The sequence below is a fragment of the Gorilla gorilla genome, chromosome 14, assembly GCF_029281585.2.
Source record: "Gorilla gorilla gorilla isolate KB3781 chromosome 14, NHGRI_mGorGor1-v2.1_pri, whole genome shotgun sequence".
NCBI lineage: Eukaryota > Metazoa > Chordata > Mammalia > Primates > Hominidae > Gorilla > Gorilla gorilla.
In genome coordinates this window covers 24485104-24511834 of record NC_073238.2, presented here as the reverse complement: position 1 = coordinate 24511834, position 26731 = coordinate 24485104, and the positions used below count along the sequence as shown (strand labels likewise).

Sequence of the window (26731 nt, the reverse complement as noted above, 5' to 3'; positions counted from 1 at the left end):
AAGCAACAGAAAGAGGCAGCCAAGCCAGGAAGAGGCAGGAATGGGAAGGTCTAGGGAAAGACTGGTCCTGGCAGGCGGAACTGCAGTGGCAAAGGCCCAGCGGTGATCAGGAGCTTGGCATTTGGAAAAATAAAGAGTGTGTGTGACTGGACAGCGTGAGCAAGTGGGCAGAGGAGGAGATTGTGATAGGGTGTGCACTGGTCAGGCCACCTAGGTCCTGGAGCCCACAGTGAGAAGCATGGGCTTGACTCTGAGGGCAAAGGAGAGCCACGGAGAGTTTGGGTAAAGGGGAAAGTTGGCATTTAATTTTATAGCTTTCTGAAGTTTGTTTTGTTTTCTTAGAAACAATGTCTCAGTCTGTTACCCAAAATGGGGTGCAGCTCAAAATATTTTCCAATCTATCTTGTGATTTTTTTTTGATCCAATGATTTAGAGGTGGGTTGTTAAATTTTCACATATTTTCAGATGTCCAATATTTCTTACTGTTGTTAGTTTCTAATTCTGTTTCAGTCAGATAACTTACTTGTTTTCCCTGTCTCTCCTGTCTTCTGATCCTGTTTTTCCATTGACTACCATTTTTAAAATAAACTTATTTCAGTGTGTCATTTACAATCCTATTTTAATTTTTTGCTCTATCTCTGAAGTGGTTGTTCCAGGGATTATAATGTGCTTTTTCATTTTTCCAACGAATGAAGAACGAAGTGATCGACTTCTTGCCTCTGCCGGGGCTCTGAAGCGCTGCTCCGAGGCGGTGGATGGAGGGTGTCAGGCGTGACATCAAGAGCTCTGCAGCCAGGGCCTGGGGCAACCTCCCGCTCCACCTCCCCGGAGCCTCGCAGCCAGCATCCCCAGCGGCCCGTGTGCCCCGGCCAGGCGGGACCTCAGCGCTGTGGCGGCCGCAGACCTCACCTGGGCAGGCCCCGGGCTGCATGCGGACCGCCGGGCGCCCAGGACCCTAGAGGCAACCAGTGGTCTGAATCCGCACAGCGGCCCTGGGGAATGGATGGTGTACAGGGGACAAAGCTACACATGTCTTTCATTTTGGAGTGGGGAAAAAAGAAAAAATGGAAATGAAAGATAGAAAATGTGTGGGCTCTCCGTCCTTTCCTTTGCTCCTGAGCGCTCTCTGGGGTGGGGGGCTCAGCGAGCTTCAAGAGGTGGCCGAGATTCCCCCACCTCGCCCCCAGATCCCCGGGAGAGGTCAGCACGGCCCCTCCCGTGGGTGTCACAGAGACCGATGCGGGTCCCGCTCCCCGGGAAGGAGTGGGTCTGGGTCCAGTCCGCAGGACCCCCTCGCGGACGCTGACGCAGAATGGAGTTGAGGTGGGGGCAGCGCTGGACCCCAGGGTCCCTGCCTGCCTCCTGGGGAGCCCGGTGACCCAGGCAGCCCTGGTGAGGCCGCAGGAGTCTGGGCGCTAGCGACGCCCCCGGGCTCCCACAGGACGAATGTAGACGGTGAGGCCAAGGACGTCCTGCTGCCCTCGGGACTGTCCCTCCAGCCCCCAGCTTTCCGTGGCTATTGGGCCCCCTCTGCAGAGGGGCAGGGGAGCCCACCCTGGATCCTGAGGCGCCGAGCTTGAGGGACCCCAGAGCTGCAACCAGGCCGCTTTCTTTGCGGATGTGAAGCTGAGGTCCCGAGGAGGGCAGGGGCAGGTCCCGGGCGCTCCTCAGGCAAAGGGAGCCGATTTAGGGGCTGGGGTCACAGGAGGGGCTTCTGCGACCTCTAGGGCCCTAGTGCCCGGGAGGATGAGAGACTGGGGGCCTTTCGTCCACCCCTGGGGCTGGGCAGACGCTCAGCCTGTGCAACCCGAAGCTGCTTCTGCCCAGTCCCAGCCGCGGCCCCTTTAAGAGGGGGTGGTGCTTCAGCCTGGCGCCAGGGACGCTGCCAGCACGCAGGCCCCGACGGAAGCCGAGACTGCGCTTCGTGCGAGGCCCGGGCAGCATCGGCGGCGTGGTCAGAGCGAGTCTCGGAGAAGATGTGGTGGCTTCCGTTTGTTGGTGGAGGAGGTGGCAGGCCTCGGCGGTAAGTGGAGGGGGATGAACCCCACCTGGAACCCTCTGGGTCTCCCTACTCCTTCTCGGCCGCTCCCTGCTTTCGGGCCCTGACTTCTAAGTGGGCATCTGGGCCCGAGTCGTCAGGGTCGGGGCGGTTGTGGGATCCTGGCCTCGGCAGCGTCCACACCCCCGCCGGGAAGGCTATGCCCCTGTCCGACCCGCGTCCAGCCTATAGGAGCGCCCTGGCCCAGAGCCGGCGGTGAAGCGCTGGGCTGGGTCCTTCCAAGCCCCACGGGCCTCTGAGCTGGGGTGTAGGGTTATTTTTTATGCCTCAGGACCTTTAGAAAGAGACCTCGCTAGAGCAGGGGACATCTGTAGTTTCAATTCTTTGAGGAGTTTCCAGCTATTTAACTGTTTTCCATGGTGTGTACCCTAATTTTCATTTCCACCTACAGTGTATGAGTTCCCCCTTTCTCCAAAACCAAACCCCCATTCCAATTTGTTTTTGTTTTTGTTATTTTGAGACGGAGTCTCGCTCTGTCTCCAAGGCTGGAATGCAGTGGCGCCATCTCGGCTCACTGCAACCTCCACCTCCCGGTTTCAAGGAATTCTCCTGTCTCAGCCTCCTGTGTAGCTGGGACTACAGGCGCCTGCCACCACGCCCGGCTAATTTTTGTATTTTTATTTTTAGTAGAGACGGGGTTTCACGATATTTGTCAGGCTGGTCTGAAACTCGTGACCTCAGGTGATTCGCCCGCCTTGGCCTCCCAAAGTGCTGGGATTACAGGCGTGAGCCACGGCTCCCAGCCCCTCCTATTTTTAAAAAATTTTTCTAGGAACATTCAATAAGTGTGAGATTATCTGCGTGTGGTTTTGAATTACAGTATTCTAATGAATAGTTAATTTTGAGGACCTTATCTCTTATCTGTTGTTCGATTTTATATCTGTGCAGAATTGTCTGTTCAGGTTATTTGTGAAATATTAGATTGGATTCTTTTTCTACTTTGTAGTGTTTTTTGTGTACACGTTAGTTGACAACTCCCCGTGAATTACATGATTGCCTGAAAGTTTTGCGTAATCTATGGGATGCTTTTTTATTTGGAAAGTAGTTTTCTTTGCTATGCAGAAACTTTTCACGTTGATGTAGTCCCATATGTTTTTTTTTTTTTTTTGCGTTTTATGCGTGTCATAATGGTCACCCATATTAGAAAATATGCATCAGTAACAAAGCATTTAATTGTCAATGAGGTTTTTCTTCCAGGGTGTTTGTTTCTTTTCCTCTTTGCAAAGGTTAGCAGAGATTCAAGTGACCCAAAATATATGCTCAACCTGTGTTTTACTTAAAAACATTTTGTGGTTTATGGTATTTTGTTTTGGCCTTCAGTTGATGGGGGGGGGGGCGGTTGATTTTCATACATCGTGTAAAATAAGGGTCCTGTTTCTGGCTTTTGCATCCGGATATCATTTTTCTCAAAGGTATTCATTGATCAGACTCTGCCTTCCACGTTGTGGTGTTCTTTATCAAAGTCAGTTGACTGTGTCCATATTTGTATTGTTTTTGTCCTCCCTGTTTTTGTCCATAGTTCTAGGTATTTCTTTTTATGCAAGTACCATATATCTACTGCATAACTACAACTTGGCAATTTAATTTGATATCAAGGATTGTGGGTTCTCACTTTGATTGTATTTCTCAGGATTCCTTTAGATATTCATTGCTTTTGTGGTTCCCTGTGATTTTTAGCACTATGTATTTATTTCTGTTAATTTTTTTACAACATAAAGGGCCATAATTAGGGGTACATTTTTATACATATAAATTGGGTAATGATCAAATCAGGGTACTTAGGATCTCTATTCCCTCATACAGGTATTATTTTTGTGTAAAGAGAACATTCAAAATTCTCCTTGCTCTTTAGAAAAATGTAATACGGTTAAGTCCAGTCACCAGGCTGAGGAGAACACTCAGATTTATTCCTTTAATGTTAAGATAACTTTGTTTCCATAACCAATCCTTCTCAATTCCCCTTCTGTCTCCCAGACTCTGGTAACCAATATTGTGCTTTCTACTTCTTTAAAATAAACATCTTAAGATTTCACATGAGTGGTATCATGCAGTGTTTGTCTTTCTAGGCCTAGCTCATCACATTTAACATAATGTTTTCCAGGTTCATCTGGGTTGCTCTAAATGACACTGTTTGATTATTCTGATAGCCGAAGAATATTCCCCAGTGTATGTATGTGAGAGTTTCTTGATCTCTTTATCTGTGGGTGAACAGGTAGGTTGAATAGCCAGTAGTGGGACTGCTAGATGGTATGGTATTTCTTTTTTTTCCTATTGTTTGCAGGACCCCCAACTGTTTTTTATAGTGTTAATACCAATTTACATTTCCACAAACAGTCCCCCTTTCTGGAAATTCATACCAGGAATTTTCTTTTTAAATATTTTAATCTTTTTGTGATGTTCATTCTAGTTGGAGTGAGAGAAGATCTGAGTGTGGTTTTGATCTACATTTTTCTCATGAGTAGTAATGTTAACCACGTTTTTATAAATGTTGAATCTGTTTTCTGTCTTCTTTGCACAAATATCTACTCAGGTTATTTGCCCAATTTTGGTCTGGTTATTTCTCTGTTGTTTTGGTTTTTTGCCAGCTGTTAGTGTTACTGGCTTGTGCCTTTTCAAAAGTAACCTGTTATCCACTGTATGTTTGCCCAAACTTTTCTTATAAGTTTTAGTATGCCTTTTCATTTTGTTCGTTGTTTCTTTCCTTTTTTGGGCACAAATTCTTCAGTTTGATGCAGTCCCACATGTGTATAATTTCTTGGTTAGTGTGCTGTTGGTTACTAATCAAGAAAAAAAAAATCACTGCCAAAGCAGTCCATTGTCAGGGATTTTTCCCTTGTATTTTTGTTACTTTTTGCAAACCATGAGCATACATCCAAGTTTCCCTAAATATACACACACTCGAGGTTGTGTTTATAAGAGCTTTATGGTTGCAAGTTTTGTGAATTATTTCTGTATTATTTAGTACCACACTTTTTGTATTATTTAGTACACTAAATATATTTTGTATTATTTAGTATAAATACAAAATAATACAAAATAAAAATATTTTTTATTATTTAGTACACACTATTTGTATTATTTAGTACCACACTTTTTGCAAACCGTGAGCATACATCCAAGTTTCCCTAAATATACACACACTCGAGGTTGTGTTTATAAGAGGTTTATGGTTGCAAGTTTTGTGAATAATCTTTAATCCTTTTGAGTTAAAGTTTTTTTTTTTTGGTACCACAAGAGTCCTGTATTATTTAGTACCACAAGAGTCCTGTATTATTCTTTTGCATATGGATATCTAGTTTTGGAAACCTTCCCCATTGTGTTGTTTTGGTGGTGTTTCGAAAAATGTGTTCACTCTGTGTAAATTTGTGTTTATTATTGAGCGCCCTCATTTTGCTCACTGGTCTGTGTTTCTCTGTGTATGCCAGTAACATATGGGTAGGTTAACTAGGGATTTTCGTTTAATTAGAACTCAGGGAATGTGAGGCAGCCCATATAGTTTGTATTTCTCAGGATTGCTTTAGAAATTCAGGGTGTTTCATATTTCCACATAAATTTTGGCATTGTTTCTTTGTATTTCTTAAAACACTATTTGCCATATACTAAGTGTATATAAGTAGAGGGTACAAGGAAGATTTCGATACATGTATATGTTGAGTAATGAAAAAATCAGGTTATTTAGCATCTCTTCACCTCATAGTTACTACTTTTTGAGTGGTGACAACATTCAGAATCTTTCCTTCTAGCTACTTTGAAATATATGATACATTTTTATTAAGGCTAGTCACTCTGCTGTAGAATAGAAGACCAGAATTGATTACTGTCATCTAAGAGTAACTTTGTACCCATTACTGATTCCTTCCCAGACCCTCTCCACCTCCCCAGCAGCCTCTGGTAATCCCTATTGAACTTTCTACTTCTAGGAGATAAAGTTTTTTTCAGTCTACATGTCTGAGATCACGTGGCATGGGACTTTCTCTACCAGGCTCATTTGTTGGACCTGATGTTCTCCAGGTTTCTTCATGTGGCTGCAGATGGCAGGATTTCCCAAAGCTTTATGGCTGAAACATATTCCGTGGTGTATCTGTATGGCAGTTTCTTCATCCCTGCAGCTGTGTACGGACAGGTAGGTTGGTTTTGTACCATGGCCACAGTTAGGAGTGCTTTAGTACCCATGGGAAGGCGGGTAACTCTCTTCAACCTAGGGATTTCAAGTGCTTTAATTGTGGAACCAGTGATGGGGCTTCTAGCTGACATGGTAGTTGTACTGTGAATTTTTTCAGGAACCTCTAGCTGTTTTTCATAGTGTGTATACTAATTTACATCCCCACCAATAGCATTTAAGAGGTTTCTCTTCTGTAAGTCTACACTGGCTGTCACCTTTAAAAATTTGTGTTTTGTTTGTTTTTGGTAGTATTCATTCTGAGTGGAATGAGATGGACTCTTAGTGTGGTTTTTGTGGACATTTTTGTGAGGATTGGTGATGTCGAGAAAGTTATTTGAGAAATCCCCACATCGTTTTCCATGGTGTCTGAACTAGTTTGCATTTCTACCAACAGCAGACCAACATCCTCTCCTCCTCTGCCTCGCTGGCATTCATTCTTGTGGACTGTGTCATAATCGTCATTCTGACCAGTGTGAAATACTGTCTCATGGGCCTTTTGCTTTGCATTTCTCTGATGATTACTGAGGTAGAGAAATGTCCTGTCCGTTGGTTGCTATAAACCTTCCTTTGAGATGTGTTTTCATGCCCTTTGCCCTTTCTTCACTGAGTTTTTGTTTTGCTGATTTATTTGCTTAACATTTTTGAGGTAGATCCTGGATATCAGACTTCATGAGATGCATACGTGGGGACATTTTCTCCCATTGTGTAGGCTTTCTGTTTACTCTGTTGGTAATTTCTTCTGCTGTTCAGCAGCTCTTTTGTATATTAGGTCCCACTTGTCAATAATTGTTTTAGTTGCACTTGCTTTTGGGGACTTAGGCATATCCATGCTGTGCCAAATCCTCTGTCAGGAAGTGTATTTCCTAGGTTCCCTTGCAGGCTTTTAATAGTTTGAGGTCTTGCATTTACAGCTTTCATTCATCTTGAGTTAATTTCTGTACATGGTGAGACACAGGGGCCCACTGTTTTTCTTCTGCAACTGGCTAGCCATTTTATCCCAGCACCATCTATTGAGAGGAGGGAGTTCTTTCTCCAAAGCTTGTTTGTGTGGTTTTTGTTGAAGATCAAGAAACAGTGTCAACCTGGTGTTTGATGTCCAATGTTCACCAGGCTCCAGGTGGACACCTCTAGAAATAGATCTTTGCAGATGAGAATCTGGAACTGGTTTGCTGACCTGTTTTAGTCGGAATGAATTCCTGACCTTCTTGTCAGGAGGAGACAGAAACCTGATCATCTGTAGTGTACAGTGGTATTGTGATTACTTAAATCATCAAATGTGGTTATTGGGAATGATGTGTTTTTTCAAGTGGTATATGAGAGGTAAAATTGCTATTGTAGTTGACAGTTGCAGTTATAATTTTGTCAACATGGTCTGTAAGAGTGCAATGGAGTCGGCCCGGCGCAGTGGCTCACGCCTGTAATCCTAGTACTTTGGGAGGCCAAGGCGGGCCGATCATGAGGTCAGGAGATGGAGACCATCCTGGCTAACACAGTGAGACCCCGTCTCTACTAAAAATACAAAAAATTAGCCACGCGTGGTGGCACACGCCTGTAGTCCCAGCTACTCGGGAGGCTGAGGCAGGAGAATGGCGTGAACCTAGAAGGCAGAGCTTGCAGTGAGCCGAGATTGTGCCACTGCACTCCAGCCTGGGCGACAGAGCAAGACTCCATCTCAAAAAAAAAAAAAAAAAGAGTGCAATGGAAAGCTGGTACAAAATGGACATTGTTTAAAGACCAAAACAACCACACTACTTTGCTAATCCCTATCAGCTAAAGCCTAGAGAATATATGAGGCATAGGTTTACATGGTGTTTGACTAAGGCATGCAGAATATAATCTTGACATAGGCTAAGTTTATCAACATGGATACATAGAGATTCTGAAGTTAAAGTCTTAGCCCAGGAAGTTAGAAGAGGTGCTCAAGTTTGTCTGACAGAAACTGTGAATCCACACTGGCCTGCTTATTTTGAGGTTGTGTTGCCAGAGCTTTCCTAGCATAATAAAGAGAGGTGCATACAAAGGAATAGGAATAGTAGGAGGTGGGGGTAAAAATATCAGGTGTGATCCACATGCCAAGCCGACCCCCACTGTGTCCCACAGGAAGCCCCAGAAGATATTTCTCTAAGAAATCAAGGATTCATTTTTTGGGGAGGGCTGCTGGCATGCTTGAAAAGTACTGTGACGGCTGAATTTTGTGGGCTTGGGGAGATTGAGGGTTCTCTGATTTCAAGGGGAATGATGTGATCCTAGAGTTGCAAAGAACAAGTGACAGTGGAGGCGCTTATGCTTTGTGACTGCACTAGAGACAAGGAAGGCACAACTAGAATAATGGGGAGCAGGAATGGAGTGGCCAACAGAATATCTGACTGTTAGGGATCTTTGATGAAGGCTGATTCTCAGGGAGTGAACTAGATCAGTGACCAACCATTTGTCTTTATATAACTGGGTAATGTGGATGGATTCTAATAAAGGGACTACTTACAGCACAGCAGGAAAGACACAAAGGAACCAGACAGAAGAGTGTAAGTAGTAAGGGGCCAAGCAGTCACCTGACTAGAGACAGTGCCAGCTTGCCAAGAAGGCCCCAGACAGAAGCTGTGATCTTCAGCAAAGGGACACAGTCTGCCTGTGCTGACCCTGCAGGGGCAGAGGTGGGGGATAAACACACTCTTCTCTCACCTATCTTCTGTCACCCCCTCCATTAGCTGAACCCCAGTAAAAGCATGAGGGTAAGGGAGATCTCTGCAGTATCCAATTCAGGTGAGTCTCCTAAGGAAAAAAGCAGAACGTAGAAAAATTAAGAGTGGGTCTAGGGAATAAAATAGAGATATGCACCGGAGTATGATGATGTGTCTGGGAAAGAATATACAAATACTTTTAAAATTACTAGACAATAAACCTGAGATGACACTAATACAGGTAAATCTCATTTAATGGTAACATATTCCAAGAAATGCATCATTACGTGATTTTGTGGCTGTGCGGACACCATAGAGTGTAGTTTATACAAACCTAGACAGTGTAGCCTACTACATACCTAGGCTATATCGTACAGCCTATTGCTCCTGGGCTACACACCTGTGCAGCATGTCACTGTGCTGAATACAGTAGGCCAGTAGTCCCCAACACCCAAACCATGGACCAGCACCGGTTCGTGTCCTGTTAGGAACTGGGCACAAAGCAGGAGATGAGTGGCTGGCCAGCCGAGCATTACTGCCTGAGCTCCACCTCCTATCAGATCAGCAGCAGCATTAGACCTTCACAGGAGCGCAAACCCTATTGTGAACTGCACATACAAGGGATCTAGGTTGTGTTCTCCTTATAAGAATCTAACTAGGCTGGGTGCTGTGGCTCACGCCTGTAATCCCAACACTCTGGGAGGCCGAGGCAGGTGGATCACAAGGTCAAGACAATCCTGGCCAACATGGAAACCCCGTCTCTACTAAGAATACAAAAATTAGCTGGGTGTGGTGGTGCATGCCTGTAGTCCCAGCTACTCAGGGGGCTGAGGCAGGAGAATCACTTGAATCCGGGAAGCAGAGGTTGCAGTGAGCCGAGATTGTGCCACTGCACTCCAGCCTGGCGACAGTGGGAGACTCAATCTAAAAAAAAAAAAAGAAAAAATAGAATCTAATGCCTGATGATCTGATGATCTGAGGTGGAACAGTTTCAGCCCAAAGCCATCCCCACTCCGTGGAAAAATTATCTTTCACAAAACCAGTCCCTGGTGTCAAAACTTTGGGGACCACTGCTGTAGGCAGTTATATCACAATAGTAATATCTAAACATGGAAAAGATACAGTAAAAACATAGTACATTGGGAGACCGAGGTGGGCGGATCACCTGAGGTCAGAAGTTCGAGACCAGCCTGACCAACATGGAGAAACTCCATCTGTACTAAAAATACAAAATTAGCTGGGCGTGCTGGCGTGGGCCTGTAATCCCAGCTACTCGTTAGGCTAAGGCAGGAGAGTCACTTGAACCCCAGAGGCAGAGGTTTCAGTGAGCCAAGATCGTACCATTGCACTCCAGCCTGGGCAACAAAAGAAAACTCCTTCTCAAAAAAAAGAAAGAAAGAAAAAAATATATATATATTACAAAAGTTAGAGAGAGTGGTACACCAGTATAGGACACTTAGCATGAACAGAGGTTGCAGGACTGGCAGTTGCTCTGATGGGTCAGTGAGTACTTGGTGAGTGAATGCGAAGGCCTAGGATATTACTGTACATAACTATAGACTTTATATGCACTGTACACTTAGGCTACACTAAATGTATTTAAAATTTTTCTTTCTTTAGCAAGTTCATCTTAGCTTATTGTAACTTTATAAACTTTTAATTTTTTTAACTTTTTGATTCTTATAATAACACATCTTAAAACAAAAACACATTGAACAGCTGTACAGAAATACTTTATATCCTTATTCGATAAGCTTTATTTATTTTTATTTTTTATGTTTTAAACTTTTTTGTATTAAAAACATACAAACACACACACTAGCTTAGCCCTGTAAGGGTCAGGATAATCAATATCACTGTCTTCCATCTCCAAATCTTGTCCCAGTGAAAGGTCTTCAGGGTCTTCAAGGGCAATAACATACATGCAGCTGTCATCTTCTATGATAACAAGGCTTTCTTCTGGAAGAACTCCTGAAAGACCTTCCCGACGCTGTTTTATAGTTAATTATTTTTAATGAGTAGAAGTACTACACTCTAAAATATGAATAAAATGTATAGTATTGTAAATACTGTTGATCCTTGAACAGTGCAAGGGTTAGGGGACCAGCTCCTGTGCAGTTGAAAATCCATATATAACTCTGGGCTATCCCCAAACTTAACTACTAATAGCCTATTAACTGCAAGCTTTGCTGATCAAATAAACAATTAATGCATACTTTGTTAATTGTATACTGTATTCTTATAATAAAGAGAAAAGAAAATTCTATTAAGAAAATCATAAGGAGGAGAAAATATGTTTACTGTTCATTAAGTGAAAGCGGATCATCATAAAGGTCTTCGTCTGCATATTCATGTTGAGCAGCCTGAGGAAGAGAAGAGGAGAAGTTGATCCTGTTGTCTAAGGGGTGGGAGAAGCAGAAGGAAATTTGCATATAAGTGAACTTGTGCATTTCAAATCCATGCTGTCCAATGAGCAACTGTACATAAACTAGTCACATGGTCATTTATTATCATTACCAAGTATGACATATGGTACATAATTAGATGTGCTAACCTTTAATGCCACTGACAAATGTAGTGGGTTTGCTTATACCAGCCTCACTGCAAACACATGAGTAATGCGTTGTGCTATGATGTCATCATGGCCACAGTGTTACTAGATGGTAAGAATTTTTCAGCTCTGTTATCTTAAGCGACCACCATTGTTTGCAGTATAGCATTTACCAAAAAACCATTATGCCACACAGGATCATATTTGGGGCTTTTAGTGTCCCCTGTCCCCAAGATCCTTCTATTCAAAATGTGAGCTCATGCATGGTTTAAAATTTGTGATGCTGTGCAGTGGACACATGGGGGATTGACATATTTTTTTCTTTACTTTTGAATAGTTGGATTTTTTTTTTTTTTTCAAGACAGAGTCTCACTCTGTCGCCCAGGCTGGAGTGCAGTGGCGCGATCTCAGCTCACTGCAAGCTCGCAAGTTCTACCTTCTGGGTTCATGCCATTCTCCTGCCTCAGCCTCCTGAGTAGCTGGGACTACAGGTGCCCACCACCAGGCCCAGCTAATTTTTTATATTTTTAGTCGAGACTGGATTTCACCGTGTTAGCCACGATGTTCTTGATCTCCTGACCTCGTGATCCGCCCACCTTGGCCTTCCAAAGTGCTGGGATTACAGATGTGAACCACCACGCCCAGCCAAAGATGACTTCTTAAAATAGACACAAAGTATGAAAATACTTGTAGCCCAAGTAAATTCTTATTAGAGGGAATCCACTGAAGAGGAGTAATCATATGCATACAATGACATGTTATATAATAGATGTTAGTCAGCTGATACTTGTTCAATGGGCTCATGGACAAATGCACATAATATTAAGGTTAGAAGGTATTCACGACTTTACATAATCAAATTGTATCTGGACCAATGTAGAACAACTAAGGCTAATATGATAGCCTTCCGTCAGGGGCTACCCAGTCAACTTGCAGATTGACGACATTGAAACCCATCCCTCAGGGATTTTGTTCTCACCGAAATAGACACTTATTCTGGGTACGAACTCACCCCTTACATTTGCAATTGTTCTGCTGGTACTACCATGAGTGAACTTAAATAATTTGTTATTCACCATCATGATATCCCATACAACATTGTTTTTGACTAAGGAATTCATTTCACTGCAAAAAAAAATAGGGTATTAGGCTCATGTTTGTGCAATTCATTGGATTTACAACATAATCCCCATCACCTAGAAGAATCTGACATGATGGAATGGAATCATGTAACTCAGTTAATGCTCCCAGCTGGTAAACAACACATAGTGAGGTTGGGATGTTGTCCTACAGTGTGTGGTATAAACTTAGAGTCAGTGACCACCGTGTAGTGTTATTTATCTTACAACAAAAACACATGAATCTGAAAGTCAAGGGGAGGGGGCTCCCTGCACTATTATGCCTAATTTGCACTTGCAGACTTTTTCTTCCCTTTTGTGAAACTTTGGGTTCTCCTTATTTAGAGATACTGATTCCCCAGGGAGGAAACTAACTTTTTTTTTTTTTTAATTTACAAAAGGTAGGCTACAAAAGGTTTATTAGAGTCACACACAGTTGACTGTCTCAGTGTGACTCAAGACCACAAAAAAACCATTTTTCCTTCACTTCTGAGTCCTGGGGTTAAGACCTAGACCAGCAAGCATACTGCTTGGGGTCCCTTCACAGGTTTACAAGTTTTTCATTGAGGGCAATCTGTGACTGTGTGAGGTTGGCCAGGTAGGTCACCATCAACAGGTCATTGATGTTGCTGTGGAGCATGGTCTCGAAGTCATCGGGAACTATTTTTGGTACTTGGTTAACCAGGCTCATCAGGAAGTGGCCCACCTTCCTGATGGTATTGTCAGCTGACACCTTTCCAGATAGTATATCCTCTGCATATTGCAACACTATGCTCAGGGCATTCTGGATGCGAGCTGATGCCCCTGCTACTTGCTGCAAGTCACTTGAGAGTCCAACCACTCTGTTGGGGCTAAAGCAGGTCTTCATGATCAGGTCAACTCTGATGCATTCCGTGTCATAGTATGCGTATTTCACTGTCAGAGGTGTGAACACTCCCACGGTCCTCCCAGGGACACCCATTAAAGTGCTGACATAGGCTTTGATGCTCATATGGCCGTTCTGGAGACTTGTGTCCACAGTGAGGTGGATGGGGTTGGGGGCCTCTCGGCTGTAGTACTCATGGATCAGCACAGAGTGCTCTGTGATGTCATGGCCTGCAGCGTACCACCCCAAGATGAGCTCATTTGGAGAAGCTTTTTTATGCAGTTCATACATGTTCTTAGCAAATTCGATGTCAACAGCCACTTCATCTGACTCATTGTGTGACACTGAAAAGCAATTGGTGACCTCCACTGAGTGTTTGTTGACAGTTCCCAACAGGGTCCCGATAACTCGGGCAGCACCCTTGTTGCATCTCTCGTAGCTGTCCACAGTGGAGGCCAAAATGACTGGATGCAGCCTGACCACACGGCCACCAGGGAAGGGCCCTGGAAGAGCAGGACCAAGCAGAGCGGGTGCTGGGGTCTGTGCTGGAGCTTGCACTGAGGCCAGGGTCTGGCTTTAGATGACAGGTTTCATTAAGTGGAAGCTGAAATACCATTTGGGGATATTTAGTTCTTCTGGAAACTAACGGTAAAGAAAACAGCAGGCCTATTAACAGGTAATTGATCTAGAGATAGCCAAGGTGAAATTGGGTTTCTCTATTCAGTAGGGGCGGGGAGGACTATGTGTGGAACACAGGATCATCTCAGTCATTCCATGTGTGATAGTACATGAAAGAGATGAGCAGTTGTAGTGCTGTTCACTGTGCAAAAGTATCCCTTCTTCCTAACGTGGGAGGGCTGCTTTTGCAAATATGTCTGTGCTATTTCTCACTGGTCCTGCCTCTTCTGTTCTTGGAATCAAGCTCAGTCCATGACAGATCGCACTACTAGCTGAATTTCTTTATTAGTCCTATCACAAATGAAATTTTGTATTAGCACCTCAGGGGATTTCTTTAATTTTGCAAAAGTATGTCATCCTAATTTATTATTTTTTTCCTAAGATCTGGCAATGAGCATCGGTTCTCTGCTTCCTATCTTACCCTGCTCACTCACAGCTGCTTCAGGTGACCTCCTTTTTAGGTTCAGAGTTATGGCTGACCTCTGCTTTAATCAAAACGAATGTATTTTGGTTTCTCATTTTGTTTATTGCTTCTATCTTCAAATTAGAAATCCTAGAGCTCATTAGATTTACTTTTATGTTTATTTTTGAAAGAGCATCCTGCTCTGTCACCCAGGCTGGAATGCAGTGGTACAATGACTGCTCATTGCGGCCTTGACCTCCTGGGCTCAAGTGATTCTCCTGCCTCAGCCTCCCAAGTAGCTGGGATTACAGGCACCTGCCACCACACCTGGCTAATGTTTGTATTTTTAGTAGAGACAGGGTTTCACCATGTTGGCCAGCTGGTCTCGAACTCCTGATCTCAGGTGATCTGCCCACCTTGACCTCCCAAAGTGCTGGGATTACAGGTGTGAGCCACCGTGCCCAGCCGATTTTTATGACCATGAATGGGGACAGATTTCTTAAACAGATCACAAAGAGCCATAGTTCTAAGGGAATAAATTGATAAATTAGACTATATTCAAATTAAGAATTTCTGTTTATTAAGAGACACCACTAAGTGACAAGACAAGTTGCAGAGTGGAAACAGATCTATGAACACATAGAACTGACAGAGGGCTCACATCAACAATATGTAAAGAGCTCTTAAAAATCACTAAGAGAAAGAACAATGGGTAAAACACTTAAATGTGTAATTTATAAAAGCAAAACTTGAATGTGTTCAGCTTTCTTAATATTCATGTAAATGCAAATTAACATCACAACAGGATAACATATCCTCCAAAACGGCTAAAATGTAAAAGATAGAACACCAAGTGTTGGAGAGAATCTGGAGCAACAAGAACTCTCATCACTGCTGGAGGGGATACTGTGTTTGGCATTGAATAATGGTTCTAGAAAGGAGCACATTCAGGACTCAGGTATTTCACTCTTAGGATAACAGAAACGCACACACATCTGCATCAAAAGACATCTATGGAAATGTGTGTGGCATCATTCTCTGTCATTGGAAAAATATCTTGAAACAAAACCCAAATGTGACTTCTGTTTTCCAGCTTGGAAGCTGTCACTCCTGTCCTCACAACAACAACAAAAAACACCTTGAACAAACTGAAAATTACAACTTTTCTTAGATCCATCAGAGACTTGAGGTTAACGGGGCAAACCGTTATCCCCCAAATTGGAGAGGCAGTGAGTCCTAGCCTAACAGGATCGGAGGCTGGCCACTGGAGCCAGAACCACGGTGGGAAGACTTACATGTAAACAACAAATCGCTGGAGGCTCCATGCGCATAAACTTGAGAATTAAGAATTAAGGGAGCCCAGTCTTAGGGGGCCCTACACTTTCATGAACCTCCAAGAGCTCTGCCAGACGCTGTTATGCACATCACAGAAAAATTCCCTCCTGCTTCCCACAGGGAAGGGGAAAAGTAACTACTTTGAAATACGCCCTGGGTGTTCCGTTCTCCTTAGCAAAAGCCTGCCCCAGGGAAACTATTTCACAAGAGTCTAACCACCTTGGGCTTTAGCAGGGCCTAACACATGTTAGAATAAGAATAAAAGTTGCATCAAACTTTTCTTCAGAACCCATGCAAGCAAGCAAGAAAATTCCACCAACCTAAAATTCTGTATCCTGCAAAATTATCTTTCCAAAGTGAAGAAAAATAAAGACTTTCTCAGACAAACACAAATTTGCTGTCAGTAGATCTGTCAAAATATTAAAAGAAGTTATCCAGAGAGAAGAAAATGATATAGGCTAAAAACTTGGATCTACATAAAGAAAAAAGGTTTTAGAGAAGGAAGAAAGGGGCTTCCTGCCTCCCTCCTCCATGGGGCACTGGTGCTATGCCCAGCACCCAGATGCCCCTACCCAATGCTGAATAAGAACACAGAGCACCGTGAATGGCTGGCTCTAAAAGGAAAAGTGGAAGACTTGTGTTCTCAACCCACAGCTGCTACTGCTACATTTAAAGACACTGCAGTGAACATTGTAAGTTCTCTGGCTCATGGAGGGAGGAATCTATTCCAAAGACTCTGAGAAAAACTGTAAATTAAACACAAATATGGTGAAAGCTGGTTCCAGAGCTTTATTGATGTTAATAATGCACCTTATTGGCCAGGCACAGTGGCACATGACTGTGATCCCAGCACTTTGGGAGGCCAAGGTGGGAGGATCACAAGGTCAGAAGATCGAGTCCAGCCTGGCCAACATGGTGAAACCCTGTCTCTTCTAAAAATACAAAAATTAGCTGGGTGTGGTGGCACGTGCCTGTAATCCCAGCGACTCAGGAAGCTGAGGCAGGAGAATCGCTTGAACCCACTGGTGGAGGTTGCTGTGAGCTGAGATGGCACCACTCCACTACAGCCTGGTGACAGAGGAAGACTACCTCTCAAAAAACAAACAAACAAAAAACAAAAACAAAAAAACAAAAAACTGGTCACCTTTTCACCATATACAAAAATTAACTCAGGTTGGATTAAAGATTTAAATTTAAGACCTCAAACAACAATAATCCGAGAAGAAAAACTTCAAAAGTACCATTCTGGATATGGGCTATGGGAAATAATTCATGACTAAGTCTTCAAAAGAAATTGCAACAAAAGCAAAAGTTGACAAATGGGACCTAATTAAACTAAAGAGCTGCCACACAGCAAAGGAAAACATCAGCAGAGTAAACAACCTACAGAATGGGGGAAATTATTCACAAACTATGCATCCAACAAAGGTCTAATATTTAGAATCCATAAGGAACATAATTCAACAAGCAAAACACAACCCCATTAAAAAGGGGCAAAAGACATAGACACTTCTCAGAAGGAGACATACATGCAGCCAACAAACATGAAAAAAAGTTCATCATCACTAATCATGAGAGAAATGCAAATCAAAGCCACAATGAGATATTATCTCACACCAGTCAGAATGACTATTTTTGAAAAGTCAAAAAAAAAAATAGCAGATACTGGCAAGGATAAGGAGAAAAGGGAATGCTTATACACCTTTGGTGGGAATGTAAGTTAGTTCAGCCACTGTGGAAAGCAATTCGGAGATTTCTCAAAGAACATAAAACAGAACTAACATTCAACTCAGCAGTCTCATTACTGAATATGTATCCAAAAGAAAACAAATCATTCCACCAAAAAGACATATGCACTGGTTTGTTTATTGCAACACTATTCACGTTAGCAAAGACATGGGATCAACCTAGGTGCCCATCAACAGTGGACTGGATAAAAATGTGGTACATATAGACCATTGAATACTATGCAGCTACAAAAAAGAATAAAATTACGTTCTTTGAGGGAAAATGGATAGAGCTGGAATCCAGGAAATGAACTAATGTAGTAACAGAAAACAAACGCCTCATGTTCCTATAAGTAGGAGCTAAATTCTGAGTACCCATGGACATGAAGATGGTGACAATAGACACTAGGGACTGCTAGGAGGGGGAGGGAGGAAGGAAAGGTTGAAAAACTGCTGAGTACCATGTTCAGTACCTGGATGTTGGGATCATTCATACCCCAAACCTCAGAACCACACAATATACCCAGGTAATAAACCTCCACATGTACACCCTGAATCTAACATAAAAGTTGAAAAAGAAAAAACAGAATGGAATCTCTGTTTATTCTCGACGTATCAGTTGTGCCACTCTTCAATTTGAAACTCCCACTATTGGCTATATTTGGGGGTGCCCTATTTCCCATCTCATAACTTATTTGAAGAAGCACAGCAAAATAATGAGTGCGCTTGGGATTCAGTTTTTGAAACAAAACACTGAGCCTTCAATGACCTTCCTATACATGTAAAAGCACACCTGTCTACATGGCAGCAGTTGGACTTCACAATGTGGATTGTGCCTTCACCCTGGAATGTTTATGCCCTATCGCCATCGTGATGGGATTAGGGATCTCCTGCCCTTGGTGCTAAGTGCCACTGTCTGTGCTGAGTTTTTCAAAGGTCAGAGCAGATTGAACCTTTGTGGTTTCATTTTCCCTGATTTTGATTTCTTATGGGGAACCTGTGTGCTGCATTCAAGGTATGTTCATACTGGCCTGTCAAATGCGAACTCTTCAAATTAATAGTTAATGCTTTCAAAATATGTTATTTAAAAAATTATCCTCTGTATTTTCCATATGCAGTTATAAATATGTTTCATGGTTATGTTTTATTCCTCAATTTACATATTTGATTATTGTACCAAGCAGAGTACCTTTGAAATTTTTCTTCATTTAAAAAACATGTATCTTGGCTAAGGCCTGTAATCCCAGCACTTTGGGAGGCCAAGGCAAGAGGATCACAAGGTGAGGAGATCAAGACCATCCTGGCCAATACAGTGAAACCCTGTCTCTACTAAAAATACAAAAAAATTAGCCAGGCATGGTGGCAGCTGGTGTAGTCCCAGTGTGGTGCAGTCCCAGCTACCTGGGAGGCTGAGGCAGGACAATTGCTTGAACCCATGAGGCAGAGGTTGCAGTGAGCCAAGATGGTGCCATTGCACTCCAGCCTGTGCAACAGAACAAGATTCTGTCTAAAAAAAAATTATATACATATATAATATATAAGTAAGATATAATATATTATATATGTAACATATAATACATATTATATGTCATAATATATATGATATATAAAATATATTATATGTCATATTACATATATATAATATATAAGATGACATATATTACATGACATATATAATATATATTACATATTATAATGTGCTATATATTACATATATAATATATATGATATATTATAATATATATAATATGTAATATATTAATATGATATATTGTATATTATATATCATATATTATATAACACATATATAATATATTTCTTATATAATATATATAATATTATATATATTATAGAAAATATATGATATATAACATAAGATATATAACATATATGATATATAGTATCTAAAATATGATACAAAATATATCATATAGCCACACCCAGCTAATTTTCATATTTTTTGTAGAGGCAGGGTCTCGCCATGTTGCCCAGGTTGGTCTTGAACTCCTGGGCTTCAGTGATCCACCCACCTCGAACTCCAACAAAGTGCCAAGATTACAGCCATGAGCCACCATGCCCAGCATAACTATTTTTAATGAAGTAGACTTTAAGAAGAAAAGTATTATTAGCGGTAAGAGACACATCACGGAAAAGAAGAATTTACTAGGAGCCAGGAGCAGTGGCTCATGCCTGTAATTCCAGCACTTTGTGAGGCCAAGGCGGTGCATCACCTGAGGTTGGGAGTTCAAGACCAGCCTGACCAACATGGAGAAGCCCTGTCTCTACTAAAAATACAAAAATTAGCCAAGCATGGTGGCACATGCCTGCAATCCCAGCTACTCAGGAGGCTGAGGGAGGAGAATTGCTTGGACCCAGGAAGTGGAGGTTGCGGTGAGCTGAGATTGTGCCATTGCATTCCAGCCTGGGCAACAAGAGCAAAACTCTGTCTCAAAAAAAAAAAAAGTTACTAGCTAGTTTCAGTAATTTTTAACATCCAGGAAACTGGATGTGAAAGCTTTTCAGAGAAACTAAACCAATAGATTATACATAGAGAGAGATTTATTTAGGAATTGGCTCACATGATTGTGGGGACTAGCAAGTTTAAAATCTGTAGGGCAAGCCAGCAGGCTATAAATTCAGGTAAGAGTTGATCTCGAAGTCTGGAACCTCACATCTGTAGAGCAGTCAGGAGGCCAGAAACTCAGGCAGGGTTTGTGTGTTACAGTCTTGAAGCAGAATTCCTACTTCTCTGGGAAACCTGTTTTTGTTCTTAAGGCCTTCAACTGATTGGAGGTGGTCCACCCATATTATGGTGGGTAATCTGTTTTACTTAAAGTCAATTGACTGTCAGTATTAACCACATCTATGAAATAACCTCCCAGCAAGATATTGACAAGTATTTGACCAAACAACGGGGCACCATAGCTTAGCCAAGTTGACACATAAATTAACCGTCAGGAACGAGTAGAATATCCAAAAAACAACATACTAGGGGTATTATATCTTATATAGCTATTATAATTATATAAAACAATATAATTATAGAATGAAGATATTAAGATAACCATTAGAACAAAAATATAAACTTTTCTTTCTTTTTTTTTTTTTTTTTTTTTGAGACCAAGTCTTGCTCTGTCATCCAGGCTGGAGCGCAGTGGTGCAATCTTGGCTTACTGCAACCTTTGCCTCCTGGGTTCAAGTGATTCTCCTGTCTCAGCCTCCCAAGTAGCTGGGATTACAGGCACCCGCTACCATGCCCAGCTAATTTTTGTATTTTTAGTAGAGACGTGTTTTCACCATGTTGCCCATGCTGGTCTCCAACTCCTGACCTCAAGTGAGCCACCCCCTCGGCCTCCCAAAGTGCTGGGATTACAGGTGTGAGCCACCACACGCAGCCAAAAATCACCTTTTTCACAAGGATCAAAGCAGTCATTATGCTGGAGATGACAGACCTCACTGTCACCATGCTCCTTTTGTATGTCTACTAGGCACGGTGCTGGGTCCACACTCACAGAAATCTTAGGAGGTCGCACCCAGGGGCTCCGGCTGTAGCAGAATCCTAAGAATAAAACATGGTGCTGAAACAGTAGAAGATGAGGCCGGGCGCCATGACTCACTCCTGTAATGCCAGCACTTTGGGAGGCCAAGGCGGGCTAATCAAGAGATAGAGAACATCTGGCCAACATGGTGAAACCCCGTCTCTACTAAAAATACAAAAATTAGCTGGGCATGGTGGCTGGCACCTGTAGTCCCAGCTACTCAAGAGGCTGAGGCAGGAGAATCATTTGAACCGAGGAATCAGAGGTTTCAGTGAGCTGAGATCGCGCCACTGCACTCCAGCCTGGTGACAGAGTGAGACACCGTCTCAAAAAAAAAAAAAAAAAAGCAGGACACTGAACTCTGGGAGGGCCTCCTGGTGAGAGGTGAGCACAGAGGGGAGAGATGGAGGCAGGAGCATGGGCTTCTGGTGGCCCCAGCAGACCCTGTGGCAGTGTGGCCAGGGTCCTCTGCAGGGAGGAATCTTGGCCAGGATGACGCTGTAGCAGGCCTCTTCCTGAGGCCTCCAGCCAGCCCGGCCAGGGTCCCAGCATCCAGTGACCCCTGTTTCACAGCAGCAACTGGGGCCAGCCCCAGGCTCTCTTCCACTCTCAGCTTCTTAAAACTGGAAGTGGAGAGAGTTGTTTGATAAAACACTGGGGCAAACCACATCCTCTCTTCACCAAGGGACAGTTCGAGGGGATGCCGGCAGAGGGAGCTTTAGAGTAGAGACCCCTACCCAACCAGTGACCGTCACGCACACAGCAGGGCATGCTATGGAGACCCCCAGACAGTCACTCGGTGAGACCCAGCAGGTCCAGACTCTTCAGAGATCTGTGGCAGCAGGTCCCCACTCCCAAAAGCCACGTGCCCACGGGTGATCTCTGGTGCCTGATACCCCAGTCTCGTTTGCATCTTTGCAACTTCGAGTTTAAGTGGGTGTCGCATCCCTGTATGTCCTCCTGAGCAGAGGAGGGGCACAGCCCGGGGTGGCAGCTGGCGTCAAACCCTCAAATCCCCTGAGAGCCACTGGGGAGACTAAGCAGTCCCCAGCCCCCACTTGTCCCTGAGCTGCCATTCTCAGCCCTGTGGGAGGAGACAGAAAGCCCTGAAGAGAAACCAAAGGATCAGGTCAGGAGGGGCTAGGGGGGTGGCGTGAGCAATCAGGACAGGGAAGGATGGACAGATGGGGGAATGGAGGGAAGGAGGAATGAATGAAAAGGTGAATAAATGAACAAAGAGAGAGAATGGCCACTCCTCCCTTGCTTTAGTTTACAAAGTACTGGGATCCTCCCAACAGCCTGCAAGACAGAATTTCTGGGAAGCAGACCAGGTGGCTAGCAGGGAGGGGAGGCTTGCCCTGGCTTTTGTGGGCCCAATGGGAGGCAGGGGGCAGGAAGGGGCATCCTGTATGTGTCCTCCCTGCAGTGGCAGCAGCACCTTCCTGGAAGAGGATCAGGAAACACCCACTGTGGCCCCTCTCCATCACGACCTCATCCAGGACACCAAGTATCAGTCACTCAGCTCACGAGACCCAGGCCCTGACTCAGGAAGAGAGGATGTGAGGTGTGGGGCACCAGGCTCCTCAGGACTGAGAGACCTGAGATGTGGCCCCGGGCTGGGTGTTGGGGCAGACTGGCTATGGCAGCATTGTGTGTACCCCAGCAGGCCAGTACCACGCAGGGAGCCTCCAAATCCCTTCACCCATGACCCTGGGAGAAGACCCCAGCCTTGGAGAATTGGCCTCACTGAAGGGGCCTGCGCCAGCCAGCAGGGTCAGGCGGGGCCAGACAGGTTCCCACCTGGGATATGCAAATGGGCCTCCTGAATCCTGGAGCCAGGTATGGACTCACACACCACCATTGTCCCAAAGTCCCCATCTGCCCCACGGACACACCCTGCCACCTGTTCTGTGCAAGGGCCCTGAGGCTGTCTCCTTGCGCTCAAGCCCTGCAGGTGCTGAAGCCCACACACACAGCTCCTGCTTCCTGGGCCAGTGCACGTGCACACACACACACACGCACACACACACACCCACACATATACATACCCACACACAATCACACACATTCACACATACCCACACCCCCCATACTCACACTCACACACACACACCCACAAACACCCACACATACACTCACACACACAATCACACACATTTACACACACCCACACACCCACACACACACTCACACACTCACAGTCACACACACCCTCCCACAGCAAAACACAATCACACAAATTCACACCCACCCACACCCCCACACACTCACACTCACATATACTCACACCCACACACACCCACACACTCACACAAACACAATCACACACATTCACACCCACCCACACCCCACAAACACACTCACACATATACCCACACACACTCACACTCACACATAATCTCACACACACACACACATGCTCACACACACACGCCTTCTCCAGGAGGGGCTGGCTGCCAAGGGCCACCCAGCTTCCTCCCACGTCTCACTCACCGTACAACATTTGAGCAGACCTTGGAGTCAGCAGCAACAGCAGTGTGGACAAAGGCCTGGGGGCCACTTGGGGCCTGGTGTCGAGAGAGGAACACAGCCAGCACAATCACAGCCAGCGCCAGCCCCAGCCCCAGCCCCAGCAGGACCAGGTCAACCATGGCTCCGCAGTCCTGGGCCATGGCTCTGCGGCCCAGAAGGAGAGGGGAGGCCGGTGGGCAGACAGAGGGACAGATGGTTGGGCAGATGAATGGGCAAGAAGATGCATAGATAGACTCACAGGTAATTGGACAGATGGACAAACAGGTGGGGGCTTAAGACAGACACGAAGATGGATCGACAGACAGGCCAGATAGCTAGAAAAAGAGGACAGTAAGAGAAAGATGGTCAGATAGACAATGGGACAGAGATGGGCTTACAGATGGGCGGACAGACAGACAGGTCTGAACAGCGGGCTGCCAGATGGACAGATGGGTGAATGGACAGATGGCTGGCAGCTGTGGTGAGCTGCTGCCCTCACCAAGTGCACACTACGGAGTGGCCAAACTCACGCCTCAACTTCTAGTTTTCAGCTCCTGCTTGTTCCTGGCAGGAGGCCAGGCAGCAAAGCGTCTAAGGGGAGTTTTCTTTGCCTAGAGAAGTCAGCTGCTGTGTTAACTCCCTCACTGCTGGTAGGTCCAAAGGCCCCACCTACCGCCTGACAGAGCCCATGGTCACACTGTCGCAATGTGCAGGAGAACTTGGTGCCTGCTGCACTGCTGTTGCCAGGTAGGGGCAGGGCTCCCTGGAACCTCCACACCATTCCCCATGTTCTCAGCAGCTCTGGGAAAGCAGAGCTGGGGCCGCTTAACTCTGCCCTGGATCCGGCAAGGCTGCCCCCCTCCCAGAGTGGAGCCCTGCTCCCCAGCTCCCATCTCTATCCCCTAACCCTCTCCACATGGCCCAGCCTAGTCAGCATCAAGGTGGAGCTGAAGAGAGGCAGAAGGAGGAGGACCCAAGGTGGTGTCACTCGGGACCCGGGTTCAAGTCCTTATGCTTCTGCAGCCTGGCCTGGGTCCCCCAACCCCCCCAGGGTGGCCAAGGGCTTCCCAGTCTGCACAGAGGACAGGGGGACTTGACAGCATCAAATGCTGGTGACTACGAGACACTGACGTGGGAAATGCAGACAGACCATGCCTCTAGCCCTTGGTACCCGGCACCATCCATCCCTGGGACTTGCTGTCCTGGAAATGCAGCATGGACCTCCAGGGAGGGGGGCTGTGCCATGTGGGGGCCCCACCCCACCTGCAGCTCTTTCCCCACCCTGGCTGCAGGTCTGCTTCCCTGAATCCAAATCCGCTACTACTGTGCTGGCAGCGCAGCCTCTCTGGGGACACTGTCCTGGCTCTGTTCTCCCCAGGCCTCAGGGTGCCTAAATGGGAGGCAGCCAGGGGAGTGAGGACCCACTGAGGGGCTCCGTTGACCAGCCTCAGCAGGGGTGCAGGTGATGTGGGGTGGAATCCTTCCCACATGGCCCCTACAGTCCTCCCCGCTTCCTCCCTAGCTGAACACTGCCTGCTCCAGATGTCTACACCTGGAGTCCGGGCGCCTCCATCTGGGTAGCAGAGAAACTGAGGCACAGAGACAGACTGTGTCCTTACAGGCCACACAGCCTGCCAGGCCCCTATGTCTGGCCAGAGCCCCTGGTCAGCCTGGGCTGCAGTGATTGTTTAGAGGTAGGCTGTTCCCACGGCTGCCTCTCACGGTATAGGGGCCTGTGGACGCCTCCTCCCGCCCCCACCCGACTCCCAAGCCTCAGTGACATTGCTCAACCAGGAGCTGAAGTGCATTCTTGGGCTCAGGCCAGCCCACCCATCGACCCGCTGCAGTCCTGGAAGCCCAGAGGCCTGGGCAGCAGGAACAGTGGAGACAGCAGTGTGGGGGACGTCCTCCCTCCTCTCCCCACCATCCTCGTCAGGCAGAGGCCAGGGTGCAGGGACCACCCGAGCAAAGGCCCAGGGAAATGAATGGGTGTCATTCTGGTCCTGACCCGAGGCACAGCCAGGAAGGTCCCTGTGGGGGAAAGAAAGAGATATCAGACTGTTACTGTGTCTATGTAGAAAGAAGTAGACATAAGAGGCTCCATTTTGTTGTGTAGTAAGAAAAATTCTTTTGCCTTGAGATGCTGTTAATCTGTAACCCTAGCCCCAACCCTGTGCTCACAGAAACATGTACTGTGTCGACTCAAGGTTTAATGGATTTAGGGCTATGCAGGATGTGCTTTGTTAAACAAATGCTTGAAGGCAGCATGCTTGTTAAGAGTCATCACCACTCCCTAATCTCAAGTAAGCAGGGACACAAAACACTGCAGAAGGTCACAGGGACCTCTGCCTAGGAAAGCCAGGTATTGTCCAAGGTTTCTCCCCATGTGACAGTCTGAAATATGGCCTCCTGGGAAGGGAAAGACCTGACCATCCCACAGCCCGACACCCATAAAGGGTCTGTGCTGAGGAGGATTAGTAAAAGAGGAAGGCCTCTTTGCAGTTGAGATAAGAGGAAGGCATCTCTCTCCTGATTGTCCCTGGGCAAAGGAATGTCTCGGTGTAAAACCCGATTGTATATTCCATCTACTGAGATAGGAGAAAACTGCCTTAGGGCTGGAGGTGGGACATGCTGGTGGCAATATTGCTCTTTAATACATTGAGATGTTTATGTATATGCACATCAAAGCACAGCACCTTTTTCTTAACCTTGTTTATGACACAGACATTTGTTCATGTGTTTTCCTGCTGACCCTCTCCCCACTATTACCCTATTGTCCTGCCACATCCCCCTCTCTGAGATGGTAGAGATAATGATCAATAAATACTAGGGAACTCAGAGACTGGTGCCAGCGTGGGTCCTCCATATGCTGAGTGCAGGTCCCCTGGGCCCACTTTTCTTTCTCTATACTTTGTCTCTGTGTCTCTTTCTTTTCTCAGTCTCTTGTCCCACCTGATGAGAAACACCCACAGGTGTGGAGGGGCAGGCCACCCCTTCAGGTCCCTGAATGTCCTTCCTCAGGAAATGATGGGGGAAGGGGTGATGAGAATGAAGGAGAGGATTTAAGTCCCTCACCTCCCGAGGTAGTCCTGGGCTGAGCCCCAT

At 45.4% G+C, this 26731-nt stretch overlaps 2 protein-coding genes across 2 annotated transcripts; one reads left to right on the top strand and one right to left on the bottom strand.

Annotated features, from left to right (window-relative positions):
- The first annotated feature begins 1874 nt into the window (after nucleotides 1-1874).
- Nucleotides 1875-26535, top strand: LOC129526405 (LIM domain-containing protein A-like). The gene is made up of 2 exons (XM_063697091.1): nucleotides 1875-2023; nucleotides 22542-26535. Exon 2 carries the CDS (start codon nucleotides 22820-22822, stop codon nucleotides 23873-23875), a length of 1056 nt encoding a protein of 351 aa, XP_063553161.1. The 5' UTR covers nucleotides 1875-2023; nucleotides 22542-22819; the 3' UTR covers nucleotides 23876-26535.
- LOC134757073 (eukaryotic translation initiation factor 3 subunit F-like) lies at nucleotides 13029-22061 on the bottom strand. Its single transcript, XM_063697663.1, has 3 exons — nucleotides 21898-22061; nucleotides 21559-21738; nucleotides 13029-14007 (listed from the first exon to the last, which is right to left on the bottom strand). The coding sequence occupies exons 1-3, from the start codon at nucleotides 22059-22061 to the stop codon at nucleotides 13110-13112; spliced, it is 1242 nt and encodes a 413-aa protein (XP_063553733.1). The 3' UTR covers nucleotides 13029-13109.
- Nucleotides 26536-26731: the final 196 nt, after the last annotated feature.

Excerpts from the sequence above, each read along its gene's own strand:
- LOC134757073 (XM_063697663.1), bottom strand. The coding sequence starts at position 22,061 with ATGCGACACCCACTTAAACTCGAAGTTGCAAAGATGCAAACGAGACTG. Across the intron at positions 21,739-21,897 it reads CACCGAGTGACTGTCTGGGG|TTTTAAGAAGCTGAGAGTGG; the intron begins GTCTCCATAGCA and ends CTCCACTTCCAG. Across the intron at positions 14,008-21,558 it reads CCTGGCCACACTGCCACAGG|CCAGACCCTGGCCTCAGTGC; the intron begins GTCTGCTGGGGC and ends TGTCATCTAAAG.
- LOC129526405 (XM_063697091.1), top strand. The coding sequence starts at position 22,820 with ATGACCCTGGGAGAAGACCCCAGCCTTGGAGAATTGGCCTCACTGAAG.